Source organism: Entelurus aequoreus, linkage group LG26 (genome assembly GCF_033978785.1).
Source record: "Entelurus aequoreus isolate RoL-2023_Sb linkage group LG26, RoL_Eaeq_v1.1, whole genome shotgun sequence".
Classification (NCBI taxonomy): domain Eukaryota; kingdom Metazoa; phylum Chordata; class Actinopteri; order Syngnathiformes; family Syngnathidae; genus Entelurus; species Entelurus aequoreus.
Genome location: NC_084756.1, coordinates 25311270 through 25323769, shown reverse-complemented (window position 1 = coordinate 25323769; position 12500 = coordinate 25311270). Strand labels below are relative to the sequence as shown.

Here is a 12500-nt window from a genome sequence, read left to right as displayed (position 1 = left end):
GCACCTTCTTGCTCTTTTATCCACTGTAAAGTAAAAATTTGAATGACAATAAAAGGAAGTCTTAACCCTCTAAGACCCAAATATAGAAAAACCTAAAAAAAATAAAAAAATAAAAAAAAAGTGACCTTTTAGATGTTGTAGGAGGCATTTGATGCATAAATTGAAGAGTTAAAAAAAATAAAAATAAAAATGTTTATGTATGTTTTTAGAGAAATGTTGTAATATTGCAACATTGGGCTTTGATGGGAACAGAATTTCTGTATTTGTTCTCACGTTGTCTGAACAACTAAGGGTTCATTTGCAGGGTTGATTGCTTACTTAGCCCCAGAACGGTATATACCATTAATAATAATCACACATTAGTCATTTATTACAAATATAAAAAATATGAAACAAGATAAAACTCTTAAAAAACGCTTTTCCCCCTCTTTTCTTTTCATGACATTGGTCATGAAGACTTTCATTGGCGGGGAAAGTCCTAAAAACGGTTCCTGTCGTCTGTAAAACTGTCTACTATCCAGGTATAGAGAAAATACTTCAGGCAGTGATGTAGTGGAGGGAATACAACCTGCAACAAGCCAGCTATTACTACAACATTCACCCAGTGTTGTATAATTGCAACGATTATATAACAAGCTCTAAATGAAATTTGATGCATCTGTTCTACAATAACTACATATGTACATGCTCTAGACCAGGGGTGTCCAACCTTTTTGTAGCTGCGGACCGGGGGGGGGGGGGGTTTGTTTTTTTTTCCCATAAAGAAATACAATCATGTGTGCTTACGGACTGTATACCTGCAGACTGTATTGATCTATATTGATATATAATGTATATATTGTGTTTTTATGTTGATTTAATAAAATTTAAAAAATTTAAAAAAAAATTATTATTATTTTTTTTTTTTTTTAATTTCTTGTGCGGCCCGGTACCAATCGGTCGGCCCAGTGGTTGGGGACCACTGCTCTAGACCAGGGGTGTCCAAAGTGCGGCCCGGGGGCAATTTGTGGCCCGCAGGTCATTTTTTAACGGCCCCACGGCACATTTTAAAAATACGATTGAAAAAAATTTAAAACATGATAAGTGGTATAAAAGAGCAAACAGGTGAAATGTAACAAGAAAATGTCGCAATGTTTACTCTAATAACACAAAGCTGCCATGCAGGCTGTTTCTTTCTTTAAAAAATAATAATGAATCAAAATCAATGTCATTATGAATTATTGACCTATTCACGGCTCCAATTACGTCACATTTGAGATATTTTTTGGGGAAAATGTTGCATATTTTGTGTTAGCCATATAAAAAAAAATGAGCTGTTTTTTTTTAAAGGGCCTAAAACGAACAAGCGAAAAACATAAACAACAATAAAACGTATAATTGACGGATAGATCTGAAGTTGATCTGGAGATTATTGTGTTAAAAGTAAACAGTAAAAAAAATATATATAATTTATTTTTTAACACTATATAATTTTAGTGTGATTTGTATTTAAGTGTCATTGCTCAAAAAATAATAATGAATTAAAATCAATGTTGTTATGAGTTATTGACCTTTTTAAGGCTCCAATTATAGTATAATCTCAAATATTCCACTTGAAAATTTTATTGTGTGAAAATATTGCATATTTTGTATTTTTTAGATAAAAAAACAGGGTTTTCTTTGACAACAAGAGCATACAACTTCAATCTTTAAAACCGTTATATTGATAGATAGACCTAATGTGAGATTTAAAACTTGAATAATAATAAAAAATAATAATACTGAATAATGACACATTTTCAATATTTTTTTGGACCAAAACCCTTTGGGGTCCCCGGGATCAAGCCTGAGTGGAGGCCTGAATGTATATTTTTTATACATAATAATAATAATAATAATACCTGGGATTTATATAGCGCTTTTCTAAGTACCCAAAGTCGCTTTACATGTTAAAAACCCATCATTCATTCACACCTGGTGGTGGTAAGCTACTTTCGTAGCCACAGCTGCCCTGGGGTAGACTGACGGACTACATATATTGTATTGGTTTTTAAAATAAAAAAATATCAAAATGGCCCCCGCTTGCTTTGATTTTTCAGAAAAAAAGTTTGGACACCCCTGCTCTAGACATTTTAAAAACAACCACAAAAAAATACAGTGGACATTTTAATTACTTGAATCTGATGAATCCAGGCCAATGAAACAAATAGATTTTGTTCGAAGGAAACCTTGAGAGGTTGTGTGAGTTCACGGCCAGAAGGCGTGACTTATAAACAAATGTACGCTCCAATAGCCTTGTGAGACTGAACAATAGCACCCGATGACTATGTAAATGTGGTAAAAAATATATATAACAGATTGTTTTTTAGGATGGTTAAAGGTAACGTTGTAATTTTACACCAAGGGGTGTTACAGGGTTAAATCATTTTATGACTTGTGTGTTCTCTGCAAACGCAATACAATATTTCACCTCCGGGGGCGCTGGACTTATTCCAGTCCTCGAGGCGCGTAACAACAAAAGTACTTATGCGCCGTACGATGTGGGATCTGAGCCGAGGATGTCGTTATGGCTTGTGTAGCCCTTTGAGACGCTCGTGATTAAAGGGCTGTATAAATCAACTTTGATTGATTGAGTGATTGATTGATGTCGATGGGAGAATACGCCCAAGGTCCGACTTGACATTTAAGGGTCTTAAAGAAGGCGTGCAGCGACAGACTTAAGTTGACTAGAATTAATAGAATGCCCAAGATGCATAAATGACACAATTATGAAACAGTTGCATTCAAATTCAGAACACGCCACAATACCCAGCTATTATAAACACACCAAAACAATGACTTGGACTATTATTATTATTATTATTACACTTCCTTCAATGACTTGTCTTTGCTTTGGGCTCAAAAGTGGTACAAAAACAGAAATATCAGCAGGCTGTGCGTTGCTACGGACCCCCCACCACCCCCACCACCACCACCACCACCACATGCATACATGGTCGCCACAATTAACTGTGTTTCCAGCAGCTGGAAGCAGCTTTGGGGAGTAAACCCGCTAGAAATACTACCTGCGCCGCATCACATTGCGGCCAGTTGGAAGCAAATCATCCCCGTCGGTGCATGAAAGACTGGAGGGTATTTGGCGTATGCTGTGCACAGCCATATGTTTCATGTTGTTTTAGATATGTAATATATATACAGAAAATATAATATGTATCTTTTTTTTTTTTTCTAAAAGAGTATTTCACATATAATAATAATGGACTAGATTTATGTTGTGCTTTTCTGGACACTCAACGCTAATAAGAACCTATTATTCATTCACCCCACATTCACATTGATGGCGGTAAACTACATTTAATAATAATAATAATAATAATAAAAATAATAATAATAATAAACACATTGATGGTGGTAAACTACATTTAATAATAATAATAACACAATGATGGTGTGTTAGGCTACATTTAATAATAAACACATTGATGGTGGTAAGCTACATTTAATATATGAAATTAACACATTGATGGCGGTAAGCTATATTTGATAATAAACACTTTGATAGTGGTAAGATACATCTAATAATAATAATAATAATAATAATAATAATAATAATAATAATAATAACAACAACAATAATACACACATTGACTGTGGTAGGCTGCATTTATTAATAATAGTAAACACATTGATGGTCATAAGCTACATTTAATAAAAAACACATAGATGGTGGTAAGCTGCATTTAATAATAATGATAAACACGTTAATAGTGGTGAGCTACACTTAATAATAAATACGTTGATGGTGGTAGGTTTTATTTAATTATAATAATACAAACATTGATGGTGGTAAGCTACATTTAATATTTGAAATGAACACATTGATGGTGGTAAGCTACATTTAATAATAAACATTGATAGTGGTAAGATACATTTAATAATAATAATAATAATAATAATAATCCACTCATTGACTGTGGTAGGCTACATTTATTAATAGTAAACACGTTGATGGTCATAAGCTACACTTAATAATAAACACTGATGGTGGTAAGCTGCATTTGATCATATTTATAAACACATTAATAGTGGTAAGCTACATTAGATAATAAATACGTTGATGGTGGTAGGCTACATTTAATTATTTAAAGCTATGTTTAATAACACATTGATAGTGGTAAGATACATTTAATAACAATAATAATAATAATAATAATAAACACATTGATAGTGGTAAGATACATCTAATAATAATAATAATAACAATAATAATACACACATTGACTGTGGTAGGCTGCATTTATTAATAATAGTAAACACATTGATGGTCATAAGCTACATTTAAAGGCCTACTGAAATGAATTTTTTTTATTTAAACGGGGATAGCAGATCTATTCTATGTGTCATACTTGATCATTTCGCGATATTGCCATATTTTTGCTGAAAGGATTTAGTATAGAACAACGACGATAAAGATTGCAACTTTTGGTATCTGATAAAAAAAAGGCTTGCCCCTACCGGAAGTAGCGTGACGTAGTCAGTTGAACATATACGCAAAGTTCCCTATTGTTTACAATGATGGCCGCATGAAGTGAGAGAGATTCGGACCGAGAAAGCGACAATTTCCCCATTAATTTGAGCGAGGATGAAAGATTTGTGGATGAGTAAAGTGCAAGTGAAGGACTAGTGGGGAGTTGAAGCTATTCAGATAGGGAAGATGCTGTGAGAGCCGGGGGTGACCTGATATTCAGCTGGGAATGACTACAACAGTAAATAAACACAAGACATATATATACTCTATTAGCCACAACACAACCAGGCTTATATTTAATATGACACAAATTAATCCTGCATAAAAACACCTGCGTGTTTGTTATGCTAGCTCCTAGCTCCTCTGCTAGCTCCTAGCTCCATAGAACACGCCAATACAATTCAAACACCTGATCAACACACACAATCACTCAGCCCAAAAGACCGTTCACCTAACCCAAGGTTCATAAAGCTTATATATTTTAAAAAAGTTACGTACATACACAAAAAAAAGTTGCGCACATACGGTCAAGCGATCAAATGTTTAGAAGCCAAAGCTGCATACTCACAGTAGCACGTCTGCGTCTTTGTCATCCAAATCAAAGTAATCCTGGTAAGAGTCTGTGTTGTCCCAGTTCTCTACAGGCGTCTGTGTATCGAAGTCAAAAGTCCTCCTGGTTAGAGTCTCTGTTATCCGAGTTCTTCCATCTTGACTGCATCTTTCGGGAATGTAAACAAAGAAGCGCCGGCTGTGTACTGTTGTGGCTGACTACGTTCGAAAAATACGTCCATTTCGCACCGACAACTTTCTTCTTTGCTTGCTCAGCTTCCTTCTCCATAATGCAATGAACATGATTGAAACAGATTCACGAACACAGATGTCCAGAATACTGTGGAATTATGAAATGAAAACAGAGCTTTTTCGTATTGGCTTCAATGTGGAAGGCATACCCGTGTTCGCCGGTCTACGTCACGCGCATACGTCATCCTCAGAGGCGTTTCGAACCGGAAGTTTAGCGGCAAATTTAAAATGTCACTTTATAAGTTAACCCGGCCGTATTGGCATGTGTTCTAATGTTAAGATTTCATCATTGATATATAAACTATCAGACTGCGTGGTCAGTAGTAGTGGCTTTCAGTAGGCCTTTAATAATAAACACATTGATGGTGGTAAGCTGCATTTAATAATAATGATAAACACGTTAATAGTGGTGAGCTACATTTGATAATAAATACGTTGATGGTGGTAGGTTACATTTAATTATAATAATATAAACATGGATGGTGGTAAGCTACATTTAATATTTAAATTTAACACATTGATGGTGGTAAGCTACATTTAATAGATAGTACTTTATTGATTCCTTCAGGAGAGTTCCCTCAGGAAAATTAAATTAATAAACACATTGATAATGGTAAGATACATTTAATAATAATAATAATCCACTCATTGACTGTGGTAGGCTACATTTATTAATAGTAAACATGTTGATGGTCATAAGCTACATTTAATAATAAACACTGATGGTGGTAAGCTGCATTTGATCATATTTATAAACACATTAATAGTGGTAAGCTACATTAGATAATAAATACATTGATGGTGGTAGGCTACATTTAATTATTTAAATTAACACGTTGATGTGGTAAGCTATGTTTAATAATAAACACATTGATAGTGGTAAGCTACATTTACTACTAATAATAATAATAATAATAATAATAATAATAATAAACACATTGATTATGGTAAGCTGCATTTAATAATAATAATAATAATAAACACATTGATTATGGTAAGCTGCATTTAATAATAATAATAATAATAAACACATTGAATGTGGTAAGATACATTTATTAATAATAGTAAACACATTGATGGTCATAAGCTACATTTAATAATAAACACTTTGCAAGTGGTAAGTTATATTTAATAATAAACAATGTTAATGGTAAGCTACATTTAACAATAAACACATAGACTGTGGTAGGCTACAATTATCCATCCATCCATTTTCTACCGCTTGTCCCTTTTGGGGTCGGGGGGTGGGGGGGGGGGGTGTAGCCTAAAAACATTGGTGGTAGTATGCTACATTTAATAATAATAATAAACACTGTGAAGGTGGTCAGCTACACTTAATAATAATAAACAATAGTGGTAAGCTACATTTGATGATAATAAATACATTGATGGTGGTAGGTTTAATTTAATTAGAATATTAAAAACTTTGATGGTAGTAGGCTACATTTAATAATAAAACACAATGGTGGTAAGCTACACTTAATATTGATAAACACATTAATAATGGTAAGCAACATTTGATAATAAATGTTGATGTTGGTAGGTTAATAATAATAATAATACATTGATGGTGTTATGCTACATTTAATAATAATAATAATACTATTATTAATAATAATAATACTATTAATAATAATAAACATTGATGGTGGCAGGCTGCATTTAGTATTAATAATAAACACATGGATGGTGGTAAGCTACATTTAACATTACTAATAAACACATAGCTGGTGATAAGCTACATTTGTAGCCACAGCTGACTGATGGAAAGGTGGCTAATAAATAGCAAAGCACTGAGCACCACTGAACATTCATGCACCAGTCTGAGCGGCACTGGGAGCAAGGTGGGTCAAGTGTTTTGCCCAAAGACACAACGGCAGTGACTAGGATGGCAGAAGCCGAGTTCGAAACCAGGAACCCTCAAGTTTCTGGACGGCCGCTCTACCATTTGAGCCCTGCCGCCCATACCCTTATTTCAATCATTAATGAATAGAAGCATTATTTTTGCTCAGTAACGCTTGGAACAGCACAGAATGTAAAACCTTGTATTTATGTGCCTGCTTTCCAACTTGTCAACATCCAACAGTTTAAAAACAGAACAAGTGTGCTCTATAGTCCGGAAAATACGGTAACCAAAATATGGACTTTTGTCAAGGCTGGAACCTATTATTCGTACTTACTTTTCCATCTACAAACCCTGATAAGTCCGTATATTGAGGTCCCAACCAATCTGGCGCCCTAAGCAAGATTTTAGGTGGCGCCCCCCCACATCGGCAGTGAAGTGTATATACTCACAAGAAGCTGAATAGCTTTGTCTTTGACCTTTTTTTCTTTAAAGAAAGCAAATGAACATATTATATGAGAATGTTATGTTATGATTATCTTTAACCGAATCACAGCAGTGCTCAAATTAAAAAACAGCATTCCCTCTCATGTAATATTGCTTAATTAACATTAATGATGTGCACATTAACAACTAGGCTTACAACTATACCTAATATATAAAGGGGTGGAAAAGTGACTATTACCTGCAGGGCAAACATTAGCTAACCAGAAGGCAATAACAATGAATTAAAAAAACACCTGCTTAAAAGATCTAATACAAATGTCCCTGAGGAATGTAAGGTGGGAGTACCGTAATTACCTAACGTTACATTATTATTTTCCATAACAATTTAGCCCCCTCCACAATATTAACCCGACGTTAAAACAGAACGAGATATTTATTGATTAGCAATTGCCGAATCATGTAACATTAGCTTAATGCTAAAAAGCCAGGTTACTATCACATTCTGTAACAGACAAATAATTTCATGTAGGCTAACGTAACCTCCCTGCTACCTCTGTCTTTTTCTCGTTTCTCCTCTTCTTTTCTCTTTTTTCTTCCCTGGGACAGTTTTGGCCGTTTTGACATCTTGTGTTGATTTTTTTGATGTGGTGACGTCCAAAAAGAGTCATGATACGGGAAGGGAGGGGGCGCACCGTGCCGGGGGAGGGGGGGCGTAATGTTGTAACAAATAATATTTCTATTAAATAGGCTTTACTTTGCATTGTAATTAACGTGGGATTATTTTATGTATTTAGAAATAATAGTACCAACTTTTTCTTTTTTTTCCTCCAACATTTGTGGCACTGGCGTGGCGCCCCCTGATGGACGGCGCCCTTAGCATTTGCCTATATGGCCGGCCCTGATTGAGGTTCCACTGTAACGTTGTCTTCTCCTTTTTGTGATTTAGCTCAATAAAAATCCCTGGCTTTGTTAGAGAATGCAAGGTTTCACAATTTCAACAGTGGTACAAAGCGCTTGGTGGAAATGTTCAGCTCCGACACACGCAAACACCACCATCACCGAGCTACGGTTCAACGTTCAAGCCCTCATAGGAGCGTCGCTTAACCTTTGAGAGACAGCCAAGCGTCACACACACACCAGCAGGTGCGTACATGCTTTGTATCTCAACCACCTGATACGTAGCCTGTGGAGCACAACTACTCTGCACCAATCTTCTCAGATCGTCAAGCAACCCCAACGAGCGTCACGGTCATGATGTTCGCATGTTTTAATCATCAACGCTGACCTTGCATTATGCACCGGGGACACCCAGCCGGGTCCGTCGGAGGCCAAGTAACGATCGGCGTGTCCGACTCACCACTTTGAAGTCTTCGGCGCTGCACTCCAAGCCGCGGTACAAGCAGGAGAGCAGCATGTCCTTGATGTCGTGGCCCGTCCGGTCGTAGAATTCGCGCATGTTGAAGGGGCGGGGCTTGTAGTTGTCGAAGTCGGCCCGCTCCTTCAGCACCTGCAGTACGTTCTCCTCCACCATGTGCGTGTCCCGGATCTCATACCTGGATAAAAGACTCTGGCATCAGTCGCCAGCAATTATAACACACAGTATTTTGCGGACTATAAGTCGCAGTTTTTTTTCATAATTTGGCCGGGGGGCGCGACTTATACTCAGGAGCGACTTGTGTGAAATTATCAACACATTAGCGTAAAATATCAAATAATATTATTTAGCTCATTCACGTAAGAGACTAGACCAGGGGTGTCCAAAGTGCGGCCTTTTGCGGCCCGCAAGTCATTTTTTAACGGCCCCACGGCACATTATAAAAATACGATATAAAAAAAAATTAAAAAAACATAAAAAGTGGTATAAAAGAGTAAACAGGTGACAATAAAACGTTGCTATGTTGACTCTAATAACACAAAGCTGTCTTGCAGGCTGTTTCTTTCTTTAAAAAATAATAATGAATCAAAATCAATGTCATTATGAATTATTGACCTATTCAAAGCTCCATCTACGTCATATTAAATATTCCACTTTGAAATATTTTCTTGGGGAAAATGTTGCATATTTTGTGTTTGCCATATAAAAAACTAAGCTGTTTTGTTTAAAGAAGGGCCTAAAACGAACAAACAAAAAACATAAACAACAATAAAAGTTATAATTGACGGATAGATCTGGGGCCGTACTTATCAAGCTTCTCAGAATGACTCCTAAGAAGTCTGCTAAGAGTTGACTTAAGAGTAAATAAATTCTTGGCTGAAAGCTGCACTTAAAAGTTAGTTATCAAGCGTCTTACTCACACTTTCAGCGAAGTGTAGGACTGAATCTTAAGTGTCACACTCAGAGCTGAATTACGACATTACTATGTGCCGTAAACGCAATTTTAGGTGACGTAATTTCTGTGTCCATAGAAATGACCAATCACGGAAGGGAATCCGTTGTCTAAGAATAAAGAAATATCTTGGAAATATTTAAGTGGACAATGGGAGTGTATATTTTGACAATAAACTACAAAATAATACAAAACAAACTAGTCCCCGCCGGCACTCACGCTACCGCTCCCTCTCTTCTCTCGCCCACACACTCACTGACGTCACTCACCTCACGGCCACACACATACGCTACTGTCATAACATTTTCTTTCCAATTCATTAATTAGGCAACTAATTTGAAACTGGTGTGGGTGGCTCTATATATACTAGCCCACTGCAGACACATGCAGAAATCAACAAGGAATCGAAAAGTATTAAATCTGTGACAAAAATAATATCCGCTCTGTCTAAACGATACCGTTTGATCAGCTGCTCGTCATCAAAAAAAACAAAAACATTGTTCCGTTCCCTGAACGTTGGCGCACGTCTCTCTCGCCTCAGTGCCATCCCCTGCTGGCAACTCCTAACCACTTAAGACACCTCTGAAGGTCTCTTAAATATCGTGGAGAGTAGGAGTGATTCTTAGACTTAAGAACGTTGATAAAAAGCTTTTATTCTTAAGTTTGAGAGTAGGACTAAATTTCGCAAATTCTCAGGACTTAAGTGTAAAATGGCACTCTAAGAAGCTTCATAAGTACGGCCCCTGAAGTTCATCTTGAGACTATTGTGTTAAAAGTAAAAAAAAAAAGTATGATTTATTTTTTAATACTTTACTGAGCAGGACCCTTTTGGATCCCCAATCATTTTAGTGGGACTTTTTTTTTTTTAAGGTACATTGCTCAAAAAATAATAATAAATTAAAATCAATGTTGTTATGAGTTATGTTATGAGCTCCAATTATATAATCTCAAATATTCCACTTTAAAATGTTATTGGGGGAAAACATTGCATATTTTGTGTTTTTTCCATAAAAAAAACTGGGTTTTCTTTGACAAAAAGAGCATACGACTTAAATCTTGAAAAAAGACTTTATATTGACAGATAGACCTAATGTTGATCTGGAGATTTAGACCTTGAATAATAATAATAATAATACTAAATAATGACACATTTTTTATATATTTTTTACCTAAACCCTTTGGGGTCCCCGGGATCAAGCCTGAGTGGAGGCCTAAATGTATATTTTTTATACATATATTGTATTGGTTTTTAAAATAAATATCAAAACGGCCCCCGCTTGCTTTGATTTTTCAGTGTGCGGCCCTCAGTGGAAAAAGTTTGGACACCCCTGGACTAGACGTATAAGATTTCATGGGATTTAGGAGTGACAGATTGTTTGGTAAACGTATAGCATGTTCTATATGTTATAGTTATTTGAATGACTCTTACCATAATATGTGAGGTTAACATAGCAGTTGGTTATTTATGCCTCATATAACGTACACTTATTCAGCCTGTTGTTCACTATTCTTTAGACATTTTAAATTGCCTTTCAAATGTCTATTCTTGCTGTTGGCTTTTAGCAAATACATTTCCCCCCAATATGCGACTTATACTCCAGTGCGACTTATATATGTTTTTTTCCTTCTTTATTATGCATTTCCGGCAGGTGCAACTTATACTCCGGAGCGACTTATACTCCGAAAAATACAGTACCATACCAACATTATTTATGAAGCCTTTAAAACCAACCACGGTTGGAAAAACAAAAGTGTTGTACAACCACAAACAAGTAAACAAGACTTTGGGAAGGCCATTCTAAAACCTTAATTCTAACCTGTTGTAGCCATTCCTTGACCACTTTTGACGTGTGTTTGGGGTCATTGTCCTGTTGGAATACCCAACTGCGCCCAAGACCCAACCTCCGTGCTGATGATTTTAGCTTGTCCTGAAGAATTTGGAGGTAATCCTCCTTTTTCATTGTCCCATTTACTCTCTGTAAAGCAGCAGTTCCATTGGCAGCAAAACAGGCCCAGAGCATAATACTACCACCACCATGCTTGACTGTAGGGATGGTGTTCCTGGGATTAAAGGCTTCACCTTTTCTCCTCCAAACACATTGCTGGGTATTGTGGCCAAACAGCTCCATTTTTGTATCATCTGACCACAGAAATTACCTCCAAAAGGTCTTATCTTTGTCCATGTGACGTCAGGAAAAAAATAAGAATGGTAGAAATTCTTGGAAACTCAAGACAGCCATGACCACCGCTGCTGCTCACTGCTCCCCTCACCTCCAGTACAGGTTTCAAAATACCGGACACTGGCCCGGAGGTTGGGTCTTGGGCGCAGCTGGGTGTTCCAACGGGACAATGACCCCAAACACATGTCAAAAGTGGTAAAGGAATGGCTAAATCCGGCTAGAATGAAGGTTTTAGAATGGCCTTTCCAAAGTCCTGACTTTAAGGCCTACTGAAAGCCACTACTAGCGACCACGCAGTCTGATAGTTTATATATCAATGATGAAATCTTAACATTGCAACACATGCCAATACGGCCGGGTTAACTTATAAAGTGACATTTTACATTTCCCGCCAT

The 12500-nt window shown here is 36.4% G+C and overlaps 1 protein-coding gene across 1 annotated transcript in view; it reads right to left on the bottom strand.

The window, feature by feature from the left end:
* The window catches only part of asic1b (acid-sensing (proton-gated) ion channel 1b), a 463006-nt gene that overhangs the window by 409064 nt on the left and 41442 nt on the right, over positions 1-12500 (bottom strand). The window contains exon 2 of the mRNA XM_062037851.1: positions 8956-9151. Within this exon, the coding sequence (XP_061893835.1) occupies positions 8956-9151 (196 nt within the window). The remainder of the gene's footprint in view (positions 1-8955; positions 9152-12500) is intronic.